The sequence below is a fragment of the Myotis yumanensis genome, unplaced genomic scaffold (assembly GCF_028538775.1).
Source record: "Myotis yumanensis isolate MYYU_CA2020_CCGP unplaced genomic scaffold, mMyoYum1.0.hap1 SCAF_20, whole genome shotgun sequence".
Taxonomy (NCBI): domain Eukaryota; kingdom Metazoa; phylum Chordata; class Mammalia; order Chiroptera; family Vespertilionidae; genus Myotis; species Myotis yumanensis.
The window spans coordinates 16,837,217-16,852,261 of NW_027223771.1; the positions used below are offsets into that span (position 1 = coordinate 16,837,217).

The following is a 15,045-nucleotide window of genomic DNA, read 5'->3' on the forward strand; positions in this document are numbered from 1 at the left end:
CCTAGGTTTCCCATTCATTTGCGCCTGAACCTGTGCTAAATGTGGTCCCCATTGGAGGAAGCACTGGGCCTAATTTTCCCTCCTTGTCTCAATGTTCCTGAGTGTCCAAGCTCACCCAGTAAATGATGAGAGTCCAGAGGTCATAAAGTGATGCTCCAAGCAACCCCAGGCACATTCCTTATTAGGTGTCAGCATAGCTTACAAATGGGCAAGGGATTGACCTTCTCTTCATGGACCAGGAGGACCACCTGGGTATCCCAGATTTCTCCAGGGATATCCAGTTCCTCATTCCTAAGGGGGAATTAGGGTCCTAGGATTCTTCAACCTCAGCTTTCCCCCATATGCACCCATCCAGTGATTCCTTTTCAGGGATTCAGGATCTCCCAGATCCTCCTCAAAGGCTTAGAGTCCGCCAAAAACAGTGCCTCCACACTCTATTCTTCCATTCTGCCACCAGACTTTCCCAATTCTCCAACTTCGCTCAGCCTGCAGTTCTATGACCCTTCGCTTCATCCATCCATGAACCTTAGATGGGACCCAAAGGGGTATAACAGTGGCTTGGAAGAGAAGGGTCTCAGCCTGGGGAGTAGAGAAGAACATATTGTCCTCTAAATCACCCCTGTGGAGATTGCCTATGCATTTGTCTGTTGCTGATGTGCACACATACAATCTCACAGGGAACAATCAGACATCATAAGCACACAAATGCATGGGTACAGAACATCCCGAGGCAAAGATGGACTCTCAGGTGCAGGGCTTGTGGCCAGGCTCACACAGACCCAGGCTATAGACTCGGACATCACTTTGAGGGGAATACACAAATACACACAGATAAGAACACATGGGAACAAGACAGCATCACGATGCACACCCACACACACAATGGACACACACAGGCACACACCAGAAGGGACATATGTGGACACAGTAGACAGACACAAAGAAAATAAAAAACAGATACAATCAGGAACACTCAAAGGGGCAGCAAGTCACACATACAACCAACACTGACAAGCAAAGCAACATTCCCCTTAATGCTGAGTCATACTAATACACTGTTTTGAAGGAAACATTAAGAACTGAGGTGCTGTCTTGACGAGGTAGTACAGTGGGTTGGAGAATCATCTCATAATGTACCCCCCCCCACACACACACACAATAGATTGTGGATTTGATCCCTGGTTGGGGCATGTATGAAAGGCAACTGATCCATGTTCCTCTCCCATTAATGTTTACTTATTTATCTCCCTGTTTCCCTTTATTCTTTATCTAAAATCAATAAACATATCCTCAGCTGAGGATAAAAAAAAAAAAGAAAAATTTAATAATTAAGGTATTGAATTTTCAAGAACATAGCATTAAATCCAGAGCAATCTCTCTAGAACAGTTATCAGAGATTCATTTGAATGCAGTCAATGTGTCTTCTTTTACCTGGGAGGCTAATAGTATCATTATCGCTGATCTCAGAAAAACCCCACATAATTAGTGTCATAGTCATGATCCCCTCCTGGCTTTTTTTAAAAAATATATATTTTATTGATTTTTTACAGAGAGGAAGGGAGAGAGAGAGCTAGAAACATCGATGAGAGAGAAACATCGATCAGCTGCCTCCTGCACATGTCCTAGTGGGGATGTGCCCGCAACTCAGGTACATGCCCTTGACCGGAATCAAACCTGGGACCTTTCAGTCTGCAGGCCGATGCTCTGTCCACTGAGCCAAACCAGTTTCAGCCCCCTCGTGGCTTTCATTTAACCACTAAAGTATGATGGTTTCTGAATAAAGTCATCCCTTCATTTCCATAACTTAGGTTAGACTTTGAGTGATAAAAATGAACTTATCTTAGTAGAAGATGTTTCTGAGGGATTCCAACATAACTTTAGGCACTGGAGTGAGGAGAGCCAGTTCTCCCTCTAGGTCCCATGTGGCCATCCACTCCCTGTAGATAACTAGAACCTAGAGGTCCAGGAGTGATGCTATGAGTAGACCCAGACACCGTCCTCTATTAGTTTTCAGCTTAGCTTTCACATGGGCAAGGAAAACCCTCTCCAGGGATGTCCAGTTCCTCATTATTAGTGGGGATTTAGGAGCCTAGAAGTCTTCCCCTCAGCTTTCCCCCACATGCACCCATCTTCACATTCCTTTCCAAGGATCCTGGATCACCCAGCTACTCCAAGAAGGCACAGTCTTCCACAAACATTTCCAATCCACGCTCTATACCTCCTGTCTGTCATCACAGTCTGCCCCTATTCCCCACCTTGCTACAGCCTGAGGTTCTATGAACTGGCCCTGTGCTTAATTCATACCTGAGATGGGACCTCCAGAGGGACACCAGATGCCTGGATGAGCAGGAGAATAAGGGGCTCAACTGGTGGTGGGGAAGAAAAACAGGTAGTCCTCTACATCACCTCTCCGGAGATTCACTATGACTTGTCAGTGGTTGGGGTGCACAGACTCAGAGAGAAATATACAGATAACAGGAGCACAGAAACATGCAGGTAGAGAACACCCCCAGCCTCTTCTGGGCACTCAGGTGCTGGACTTACGTCCAGGCTCACATAGACCCACAATGTAGACATAGGCAATACCTTGAGGGGAACACACACACACAGAAACAAACAATTGGGGCCACCCAGACAGTGCCACAGGACACACACACAATGGACACACCCCCATATGCTGGCAGGAACCCCTAAAACCAAACCTGTTCAGGGGCCCAACCTCTCTGCCCCCTCAACCTCACATCCCACGGTATGTTGTCCCTCAGAGTCCAGGCTCCATCACCTCATTCCAGGTGCAAGGGTCTGCTCGGCACAGGCCAAACTTATGGAGCAGGGAGACCACCTGGAAAGCATCCCCCAAATGTGGTATGTTGAGACCAAGCCTCTCCTTCAGGAAATGCTTGTACTGCAGAATGGTCTCACCATTAAAAACACATAGCACCATTTTCTGGAGAATCCATGCTACCTCCAGGACTGGTTGGGCAGTGGTATTTCTAATGAAATGAAAATGGAAAATTACCCAGAAATGCAAAAATAGATTCAAAGAATGCCCATGGGGCTTAGGAGAGTATATGGGCTGCTCAGAGGTACGTGAACTCATTTGAGGGCCTCAAGTATTAGGAGCTGCTCCAGAATGCCTGGGAGGGATCTGGGCTCCTCAATCACCTGAATCCAAAATAGCTCAGTTTCAACCCCTGGTTAGAAGGTGCTGAGACCACAAAGCCCATGTCCAGGCCGAGAGCTTTTCCCAGGCCCTTCGGGTTTAGTCTCTGGGAGCACAGATGCCATAATTACCTGTGGGTGACTCAGCTCAGCCCCAGTTCCCCACCTCACACTGACAGCAGGCCCCCTCCCCTCCTGTCCTCTCCCTCACTGTGTGCTCTGCCCTCATGAGAACCCTTATGGCTGGTTCGCCTCAGGGTTCCAGCCTGGTCTGTGATGGTGTTCGCATGTGTTGACTCGTTTGGTGAAAAAACACACAAATATATTGATCAGAGAGCAAGAGAGAGAAGAATAGGGAGAGGGAAACACCCATTTTGTGTTCCACTAATTTTATACATTGTTTGATTCTTTTTTTAATATAAGCTTTATTTTAAATTTAAAGAAAAACTGAAAATGAGTATTTTTTACAAATTATACCAATACTGAAAACGTAATTTGGGAATGTTGAACATTAGTTCTCAATTCAAAATAATGACATGTCTTGGTGTTGGCTAATGTAAAGTTTATTTAAACCTAGTACTTTTATATAAGCTTAACCATTTCGTCCTTCCTAAAATTCAGTGATTATGATTCAACTTTAGAAGGTTAAAGCAGTCTTCTATGTAAAACCCCATATACCTTTTTGAAATACAGTATATTTACACCAGCGAGGAAATGATAAAAACCTGTAAACACCACATGGGACTTGCCGAAAAGGCTGCCTACATACAGAGGGAGCATTTCGCCTCAGCACACACACACACGTGATCAAACAGACTCCCTCATGTTCTCTTACACAGCCACCTGCGTGGTTATAAATGCCGCTCTAGCATGTATGAACTGAAAATAGCATATGTTTTAAAAGGTCCTTGGAGACACAGGGGAGTGGAATGAGCCCGCGCTGAGAGCAGCACCACAGAGGCTGTTAGGAGGATGTGGCCGAACTGGCTCCGCCCCTGGGGAAGCAGGCCCCGCCCCGTGGGAACATGCCCCACACCAGGGAAGCAGGCCCTGCCCTCAGAAAGCGGTGGGGGCCCTCAGAAAGCCGGCGGAGGCGGACCCAGAAAGACTGATTGATGGTCTTGTTGATGATCTCTATGGCCTCGTGGACCTCGTCCTCCTTGATGACCAGCGGAGGTGGAACCTGATGATGTCGCCGTGGGTGGGCTTGGACAGAAGTCCATTATCTCGAAGCGCAGGTGCACCTTCCAAGCATCTGAATCTTTGGTTTCCCAGGTGACGATGGCGTTCAGCAGCCCCCTCCCACGCAAGGTGGTCACAATGTCCGAGGGCAGCTTCCTGAGCTCGTTCTCTTCTTCCAAAACCTCGCAGGCGGCAATGGCCAATGGCCCCGCGACTGCCCAGAGGGTTGCCCCTGTACATGAAGCCGCGCTCCCGGGCTGGACGGTCAGCATGATCTCGCCGTCACAAAGCACCACCCACACGGGGTACAGGCCACCGGAAAGGGCCTTGCCCAGGAGGACGAGGTCAGGCCTGACGTTTGCATGGCCGACCACCAGCCATCGACCAGTCCTGGCCAGTCCTGTATGGGTATCATTCAATAAACAGGATCGGGTGCCGGGTGCAGAGCTTGCGCACACCCATCAGGCAGCCTGGGTCGGGACAATGACGCCCGCCTCGCCCTGAATGGGTTTGACCATGAACACACCATCGTTTGGATCCTGAAGAACACGTTCAAAAGCAAGCAAGTCGTTGTAGGGAATGATCTTGAACCCCGGCCTGAAGGGGCCAAAGCTATCATCGCTGCTGTGGTCCATGGAGCTGGAGATGGCACACACAGTCCTGCCCCAAGTTTCCAGCTGCGAAGACGATCTTGGCTTTGTCCTTGGGGATGCCCTTCACGGTGCAGCCCCACCGCCACGCCAGCTTGAAAGCGGTCTCCCCGGCCTCCACCCTGTCTGTGCTCATGGGGAGAACCTGGTGGTAGTTGAAGAGCTTCGTGACGTTCTCCTGGTCCTCGCCCGGCACGTTGTTGTAGGAGGCCCGCGAGGTCGGCGTCAGCTTCCCCGCCTGGCTCTTCAGGGCGTCCACAATCTTGGGGTGGCAATGCCCTTGGTTGACGGCGCTGTGCATACTCAGAAAACTAAAGCATTTCCTGCCTTCCGCATCCCACAGGGAAATACCTGTCCCTCTCTCCAGGGTGACCAGTAAGAGGTGGTAAAGAGCGTCCCAAAATTCACGCAAGATTTGAATTTTGCGTGAGCATTAGCAACGACAAAAATAAAAGCCCAATTTTACTTGGTTTATTGAAGCAGATTTTAATATTTGTTACCCTGTGATTTCAATCCCTTCAATTTGATAAGCATTACCAAGTACCAATTATGGCCCAGGAGCAGAGACAATGAAGACCACGGCTTTGCGTGTGTACCAGCAAAGCTGTGGAGGCCATTTACCCGTTGTGCTATTCCATACAAAAACCTATACTGTATACATTATGAATCAATAAAAAATTTACATTTTTAAATTATAAACCTGTGTTTTCTATCAAAATTACTTCTTGCGTGAATTTTGGGACACCCTTTAGTTGTGAGCGCCATACTTGGCTTCCCCGTTCAAAAACGTCATCCGACCATAGAGGGCCTTGGACCATCTTCTTAGTCGCCACGGATGTAGCAGAAGTCACTGGCGTGTGGGCGCCCCGCCACAGTCTGCAGACGAGCTAGCTTGGAAAGCATCCTGTCTGTGGAGCAAGAATTCCACCGACCAGCTACCCTTTCTCCTGCGATTAAGATGGAAATGCAGATTGCTCAGCCTGGATCCAGGGACGACCTGCTGGGTTCAATGATCCCTGGTGGCGCCTCTGGCTCCAGAACCAGCGGCTATGTCTTGGTGGCAGCACATTGTTTGATTCTTGCATGGAGCCTGACTGAGGATGGAACCCACAACCTTGGCACTACTGAGATGATGCTTTAATCAACTGAGCTCTCTGGCCAGGGAGAAACTTATCAGGGGTTTTTAGTAAAATAAGTCACTAATGTATCTGAGAATAGATAGATACCAGAACCACTGGGATGAGAGATAGTGATGGAAGACAACGACAATTCTCAGGTCACGCATCCCGGAACCAGAGAGGAGGGAGCCCGATTCTGGGTTGTGTCACCTGACAACTGCCCTCTCATAATCCAGGACCCCTCAGCAGGTATCGGAGAGCTGGTTTTGGCCCGATTCCCTCCAGGCCAGGCCCCAGGACCTAACCTGCCAGAGGGATCCCACTCATTCCACAGACACCCTTGAAGCCAAGGCGCTGCCCCAGGTGGAGCCTAATGGGGAGGGACTGTGGGAGGTTGGCATTAGGCTGTGTCAGACCCGTCTCAGCCAGTCCCACCCCACTTGTCACTTTCTAATTAATTTCCTTTCAATGTGCACAAGTCCATACACCCAGTCACTAGTAAAAGAAAATGATGTACTACTGAAATATCTTATGTCCATGTTCAATGCCATCATTTTCGCAGTTTGAATGTAGTTATGACATTTACACCAGGGAAATTTTCAACTACCACAATCCTAGACTTCAATGTATCATTAAATGCTTAAACTTAAAGAACACCAGTGGAGAATTAACAATGCAGATTAAATGTGTAAGTGTATGGTACAAGTGGGCTATAAATCATACATAGGGTAAAAATTGAGAAAAACCATTTTGTTTATAGAATTCAAAAACCAAGAATGCCATATGGCCAAAAAATCAGTCGAGTCACTGAGGACTGAGTGAAATTGAAACATATGTCTTAGAGGCTGCACCGCCCTCCTATTGGTTAGAATAGAATAATAAATTAAGTTTAAAAGTAAACAAAAAATCCTGAGCATTTTAACAAAGAAGATAAAGACACTGAAAGAAATACATGAAGAAATCATCACCATCAAATATCTTTATGGAAATGAAGTTAAAACAAAAGCGAGTTAACAGTACACTCATTGATGGGGCTATTACTTAAAAAGATTAACCTTTGCATGTGCTGGCAGAGTTGCATAGAATTTTCTGGGTGGGTGGGAAGGCAAACTGATTGACCATTTGAGGTCATAGTTCCATATATGTTGAAATGTACCACATTCACTGACACTGGAACAGTTTAATAAGACATACATCTGTAGAAAGAATGGAATACAATATTCTGAGCTGTTTTATTTTTAAAACCCCAAACGTAGAAATAACTGAAATTATAAGCAGCTCAATAGTAAAAGTGGTTATCCATAGAATACAATATTTTCTAGAAATAAAAAAATTATTTATATAAACGTTAGTGTTAAATCTCAAACATCTGTATAGCATGAAGGAAGCCAGTGTTTGTTAAAGAGAATTCACCTTATAGTGCCAATAAAATTATGAAAAATATGAACTACTCTATTGTAAAGGAAGGTAAATCAATGTCTGCATGGAGGGTTGGGGAAGCAGAAATATTACAAAATGACTGGGGGTAAATACAGAGTGTGGCAAATTCAGGTTTAGAGTAGTTGGTGTTGAAAATAATGCACTAATAAATAACAACACAAATATAAAAACACCTTTAAAAAAAAAAGATCATAAACCAGAGCAGAGGAGAGCACAGAGTTTGCAGGTTGGTGAATAAAAAACCCCCAAAATTTATCAAAGCATAATGTGAGTACCACTATGTCCCTGAAAGAGGTAGCACTGCTTAGCTGAGAACAGCTGCTCTGGATGAATCCTGGGTCAGGTCCATTTTCTAGTCATAGAGAAATGAATGAAGATACTGCCAAGAGCTTGGAGGAATCATAATTACCACAAGCAGAAGCAAGAACACAGAATACATTCCCCTGAGTACCCAGGGAATGTGATCGATGCACATTCCTCAGGTGAGGCAGGTGTTAGCTGTGAAATCTCTTTAGTGATAAACACTCACAGTGACATCATTTGGGTTGTAGGTCTGGACATGTTAGCAAGTCCAACACAGATACTTCAAGTCTCACTTGTACCTCAATTTTATGACGAATCTAGCAGAGTGTATGTTCTCATTAAAGGGGTTTACATTCATGTAAATGGGTCCCTTAGAGCCCCTTAAGTGTTCTTATTCTTAGTGAGAAAAATAAAACATTCCCTGCACATTTACATCTTTTCTCCAGTGTGAAATTACAATTGTCTAACCAGATTATAGTTGTAGCTAAAAGGAATCCCACACTCACTACACTCACCAGTGTGAACTCTCTTGTCTTCACTGGGGATAGAGCTTTCACTAAAGGATTTCCCACATTCACTACACTCATATGGCTTTTCTCCAGTGTGCACTCTGTGGTGCTTATTGAGGGTAGACCTTTCTCTGAAATGTTTCCCACAATCACTACACTCATATGGCTTTTCTCCAGTGTGCACTCTGTGGTGTATAGTGAGGGCAGCCCTTTCACGGAAACGCTTCCCACATTCGCTACACTCATATGGCTTTTCTCCAGTGTGAACTCTTTGGTGTATAGTGAGGTTATACATTTGACGAAAGGATATCCCACATTCACTACACTCATATGGCTTTTCACCAGTGTGAACTCTGTGGTGTTTAGTGAGGTGAGACCTCTGACGAAAGGATATGCCACATTCACTACACTCATATGGCTTTTCTCCAGTGTGAACTCTGTAGTGTGTAGTGAGTTCAGCCCTTGCAGTGAAATGCTTCCCACATTCACTACACTCATATGGCTTTTCTCCAATGTGAACTCTGTGGTGTTTTGTGAGGGCAGTCTTTTCTCTGAAATACTTCCCACATTCGCTACACTCATATGGCTTTTCTCCAGTGTGCACTCTGTGGTGCTTATTGAGGTTAGACCTTTCTCTGAAATGTTTCCCACATTCACTGCACTCATATGGCTTTTCTCCAGTGTGAACTCTTTGGTGTATAGTGAGGTTATACATTTGACGAAAGGATATCCCACATTCACTGCACTCAAATGGCTTTTCTCCACTGTGAACTCTGTGGTGTTTAGTGAGGGCAGCCTTTTCTCTGAAATACTTCCCACATTCGCTACACTCATATGGCTTTTCTCCAGTGTGCACTCTGTGGTGCTTATTGAGGTTAGACCTTTCTCTGAAATGTTTCCCACATTCACTGCACTCATATGGCTTTTCTCCAGTGTGAACACTGTGGTGTTTAGTGAGGGCAGCCTTTTCTCTGAAATGCTTCCCACATTCGCTACACTCATATGGATTTTCTCCAGTGTGAACTCTTTGGTGTACAATGAGGCGACACTTTTGACGAAAGGATATCCCACATTCACTGCACTCATAAGGCTTTTCTCCAGTGTGAACTCTTTGGTGTACAATGAGGTGACACTTTTGACGAAAGGGTATCCCACATTCACTGCACTCATAAGGCTTTTCTCCAGTGTGAACTCTCCCATGTGGAGGGTGGTTAAACATTTGTCTACACACTTCCCCACATTTATTATACTCATAAACCATATCTCCAGAGCAGAGACCTTTCTGATAAGCAACTTTCTGTTTCTGGCTGTCAGCTCTTTCACATTCCACCCACTGGTGATGTCTTTTTCCACTGAGAAATTCCTGTGAAATCTCATTGTTACTGTGTGGCTCCACAGTGTTAAGAGTGGCCTGGTGCTGGAGAAGCCCTAACATGGCTGGGGAGTCTTCCCCAACCTCCATACTAGCTACAGGCATCCCAGATAAGTAGAAGCAGCAACAGGTCACAAGCGAGGGACTCTCCATATCTTCTTTCCAGGGCTTCTCTCCACTGGAATCCCTCTGTTGCTGGTGAGGGTTTGCACTGGAACACAAGTCTCTCAAACATGCATCACTTAAGAACACATTCTTCTCAAAGTAAACCACTTGTAACTCACTCAGGTGCAAAATATCTTTTAACACTGAGAAGCACGGCTTACACAGATGGGACCTCTGGGTGGCTGCAGCTGTCCTGGAAGCCCTGACCTGATAATCTCCTATAGATACACTGTGCTGAGAATAGGCCTCCACATCATCCATCTTACACCAAGGACCTGAAAACAGAGGAATGATGACGAAATGAATGTTGACTCTGGTGACAGCGGGAAGTCCCATTATAAAAGTGGGTTGCACATACTACATTGGTTTCATGCAATTGGCTGAAAATAAAAGACCTGAAAGATGGATTAGTAAGAGGTCACTCTGAAGTTCTTGAGCACTGAAGATCACAAAACAAGGGAGACTTCAGCAGAAATAGAGCAAAAACAAGACAAGTACCACATGGAGGAGAAGTGGACTGTCCAGCTCATTCTGCTGCTAACAGCATTCAGTAGATCAGTGATGGCGAACCTATGACACGTGTGTCAAAGTTGACATGCAAACTCATTTTTTTGGTTGATTTTTCTTTGTTAAATGGCATTTAAATATATAAAATAAATATCAAAATATAAATCTTTGTTTTACTATGGTTGCAAAGATCAAAAAATTTCTATATGTGACACGGCCCCAGAGTTAAGTTAGGGTTTTTCAAAATGCTGACACGCTAAGCTCAAAAGGTTTGCCATCACTGCAGCAGATCTTCTATGCTGGTGACACGGGCAAGCTGTGCAGAAGGTTGGTTACATCTCATTCCAAGTAAAATTCAATAAACAAGCAGCTGGTATTTTAGGGGTATTTAAGCATGTACACTGAGTGGCCAGATTATTATGACCACCCCATCAGTACAAAGAAATGAATTAGTTATGCAAAGAATAATAATAATAATGATAATAAAACCTTGAGAGTATTTGCTTAGGAAGTTTTCAATATTGAGTATTTTCGAAGTGTCAATAAAGTGCTGACGGGGTGGTCATTATAATCTGGCCACTCAGTGTATGTGCTCCTTATAACGCTTGCATAGGTCCATGTTGTAGAATACTGCAGAAAGAGAAGTGCAAAGGAATAGGTGACGTAAAAAGGACACAATGGCAAAGATATCCAAAGCTAGAAAGTCACTGATGAAATAAGAAGCCAGCAAAGTGTCAAATATGGAAAAGGAAATGTATAAATGAGGGGTGGCCACTGGAACTTGCACCAAACATCATTAGACAGGAGCAGGTTCCTGGTACAATCTGAACACCATCCTTATGTCATACCTCCCTCGAGCTGCCACTCAGCAAGGCCAGGCTTCCCCTAGGAACATCCTGTACGTTCACCCTGCAGAAACCCAGGGTTCTCTCTGCACCTCCTTCTCTAGAAATATCTACAAACTAAGTATTCCAAGTTTCAAGGAAAGACAACAAAGGTGAGCAGCCATCACTTGCGCATTACATTCGGCTTGCAATAGTATTCACAGAAGGTAATATTACAAACAACAATGGAAGGAGGGTCTTACAATAACAGCAACTGGTTCCTGTATATAAAGAAGATACCTGGCACAGGCATTCACCAAGGTCCTTATCTACAGGAAAGGTGCAGAAGTGGGGGCCATGGATCTGGATACAGTCACCCTTCCTGGGTGAGGAAGAGCAGGAGGGACCCATTAAGCTGTCTGTAAGACTGCTGACACCCAGACACTTCCTGCAGTTCCTAAGGCAACTGGTGTTAGGGAAGTTTGTGGAGTCTATTGCTCAGGGCTCTCTGAGAGCTCAGCACTGGCAGCCACAGCACATTTCACAAGACAGTGGGGGAAATGAGCAGAGCCCATGGTCTTGCTTTGAGAGAGACAGTGCTATGTCTGGAGAATAAATAAAGAGTGGGCATCACTTCAGTACACTAGGAGAGATGAAGGTCTTACCTACGAATGATAGGAGTGAAAACACTTCCAGCATCACATCACAGTATAGACGTCTCTGAGCCTCATCAAGGATCTCCCACTCCTCCTGAGCGAACGTAATAGCCACGTCCTCAAAATTCATATCCTGTCATAATGAGGACAGTACATCCCATGATAAGATTCTTCTTGAGATGCAAAGTTTGTCACACTCCCCACCCGGCACAACCATCTGCTTCCTCTATTCCCCACATCAGGGAAGACAGCAGGCCTTAGTCCCATCAAAGTCAATATCTCCTTATATTCCTACTAGAGGCCCGGTGCACAAAAATTTGTGCACTTGGGGGGGGGGGGGGGCCCTCAGCCCAGCCTATGCCCTCTTGCAGTCTGGGACCCCTCGGAAGATGTCCACCTGCTGGCTTAGGCCCACTCCCTGGTGGATCGGGCCCAAGCTGGTAGTCACACATTCCTCTGGCAGCCCGGCAGCCCTGGGGAAATGTCCACTTGCCAGCAGGGAGCAGGCCTAAGCTGCACTCGGATATCCTTAGTGCTGTTGAGGAAGTGGGAGAGGCTCCCACCACCACCGCTGTACTGGCAGCCGTCAGCCTGGCTTGTGGCTGAGGAGAACTCCCCCTGTGGGAGTGCACTGACCTCCAGGGGGCAGCTCCTGCAGTGAGCGTCTGCCCCCTGGTGGTCAGTATGTGTCATAGTGACCAGTCATTCCCAGTTGTTCTGCTGTTAGAGCTGATGGCTGTTTGCAGCTGGTCACATCCCCTTCAGAGTGCGGGTCCCCAATGGGGTGCCTGGCCAGCCTGGGTGAGGGGCTGATGGCCGTTTGCAGGCTGGTCACACCCCATTCAGGGTGGGGGTCCCCACTGGGGTGCCTGGCCAGCCTGGGTGAGAGGCTGATGGCTGTTTGCAGGCTGGTCAAGCCCCTTCCCCAGTGGGGACCCTTACCCCATGGAGGTTTGGCTAGCCTAGCTGAGGGGCTGAAGGCTGTTTTCAGGCTGGCCACACCCCCTTTTGGGTGGAGAGTCCCGCAGGGGTGCCTGGCCAGTCTGGGTGAGGGGCTGAGGGCTGTTTTCAGGCTGGCCAAGCCCCCTGGCGACGGAAGCTCCCAGCCTCTCCTTTTCTTTTCTTTTTTAATTCTGGGGTTTATTTACCTTCTATAATTGAAACTTTGTAGCTTTGAGAGGAGCTCAGAGCTGGCCAGGGTGGGGGAGAGGGAAGCCTGCTGGTTGCTCCAGCTCCATGGCCACGGCCAGCTGAAAGCAGGTATCTGGGGTTTATTTACCTTCTATAATTGAAACTTTGTTGCTTTGAGTGGAGCTCAGAGCCCGCTGTGGCAAGCGGGAAGCTTGGCTTCCTCCATCATTGGGGCCACCAAGCCTCCTGCTTGCTCCAGCTCCATGGCTGCCGGCCGCCATCTTGTTTGGTTAATTTGCATATAGTCGCTCTGACTGGCTGGTGGGCGTGGCTTAAGGTGTAGCGAAGGTACAGGCAATTTGCATGTTTGTCTTTTATTAGTGCAGATTGATGCTGTGTCTCTCACAACAATAAAGGCAGATGAGCAGTTATAATATACCTGTGCTTTGGGCCTCAAATGAGAGTCAGACTGCCCCCTTTCAATAACAGTGGGTGCCAGTAACATAGGATAGGACAAGATGTTGCACATAAAGGGAGTGTGAGTCACTTGACACTGGTCTTGTCAGGCAATACCCATGTTGTCCTCCAAATTGTCCCTCAAAATGCTAATGCACATTACACTTCCGACTCCAATCCCAGTTTGCTGAGGCCATCACTTTGCATTACCTTTTGCCCATAGTTCTTTGATCCACACTTGTCTCACAGCTTCATTCCCAGAGGCACATTTCACTAATGACATAAATAAGCCATCACAAGGACAGGTTGTTTTCTAACTAGCTTATTTTCTAAAATTCTAGTTCACCACCTCTGTGATATATTTCTCTCTCAACCTTCTCTGTTCTCCCTTCCCCATGCTGGTGGAGATTTTCAAGTGCAGGTGACACTGATGTATGCTATCTCATTCCTATTGTTCACTGGGTCAGGCCTCAACTAGAAATGACAGGTGGGCACATATATGTCACCTAAGCTCTGGACCTCGTATGTAGCACCACAACAACCCATCTTGTTAGAAATTATCCTAAAATTTCCCATATCATATCATGAAGACACCATCAGAAATGGACTCCCTTTTCATTCACTTGTCTGTCAATGTTAGTGCCCGGCTGCTCTGGTTTTAGTCCCAGGACCACACTGATGTCATCATACCCTGTGGGTGACTGTGCAGCTCAGCCGGGTTCCCCCACCTGCTACACTGACATAAAGAGCACCTCCCATACTGTTCTTTGGATCTCTTATCCTCCAAACCCCGATCACCCTCTCATGCCTTTTTTATGAGGTTTGAAGGTCTCTTTGATGCTTTTGTCTCTGAATGTATTTTTGTTCATCACTTTATGCCAGTGGACCTCATCGTTCCTAATGCCGCGACCCTTTAATAAAGCTCCTCATGTTGTGGTGACCCCAAAAAACAATATATAATTATATATGTGTTTCCCAATGGTCTTAGGCCACCCCTGTGAAAGGGTCGTTTAACCCCCAAAGGGGCCATGACCCACAGGTTGAGAACCGCTGGTTTATGCTGTTCATTATATTCCACAAATGATGATATCATGTGATACTGATCTTTCTCTGACTCGCTTATTTTGCTTAGCATAATGCTCTCCAGGTAATAAATTCATTTTAAAAATTGTTAAAAGATTCTGAGCAGATATTTTAACAAATATGATAAAGACAATGTGAATATATGTATGAAACAAATGCTCACCATCAAAAATTGTTAGGTAAATGAAAGTAAAACAAAGGTGAGGTAATCCTATACTCATTTATTGGGCTAGTATTTTGAAAAAATTACCATCATATGTGCTGGCAGAGTTTCAGAAAAACAGGAATTTTCATTACTGTGGGTGGGTGGGAATGCAAAGGAAATAAGCATTTTAGATCACAGTTCCACATATCTTACAATGTAAAACATTCACCCACACAACAACAGTTTGATCAGTAAAACATACATCTAGATAATGAACTGAACACAATATGCCCAGCAGATTTCTCTGTAATACCCCACACCTGGAAATAACCAAAGTCATAG

At 45.9% G+C, this 15,045-nt stretch overlaps 1 protein-coding gene and 1 pseudogene across 1 annotated transcript in view; both read right to left on the reverse strand.

Moving 5' to 3' along the window:
• Positions 1-3,684: 3,684 nt before the first annotated feature.
• Positions 3,685-7,093, reverse strand: LOC138998301 (ornithine aminotransferase, mitochondrial-like; annotated as a pseudogene).
• LOC138998300 (zinc finger protein 551-like) overlaps positions 7,090-15,045 on the reverse strand; it is a 294,368-nt gene continuing 286,412 nt past the window's right edge. Inside the window, exons 2-3 of the mRNA XM_070400360.1 lie at positions 11,898-12,021; positions 7,090-10,176 (exon numbers count right to left, since the gene is read on the reverse strand). Coding sequence (XP_070256461.1) covers positions 8,309-10,176; positions 11,898-12,018 — 1,989 coding nt within the window. The 5' untranslated portion in view covers positions 12,019-12,021 and the 3' untranslated portion in view covers positions 7,090-8,308. The remainder of the gene's footprint in view (positions 10,177-11,897; positions 12,022-15,045) is intronic.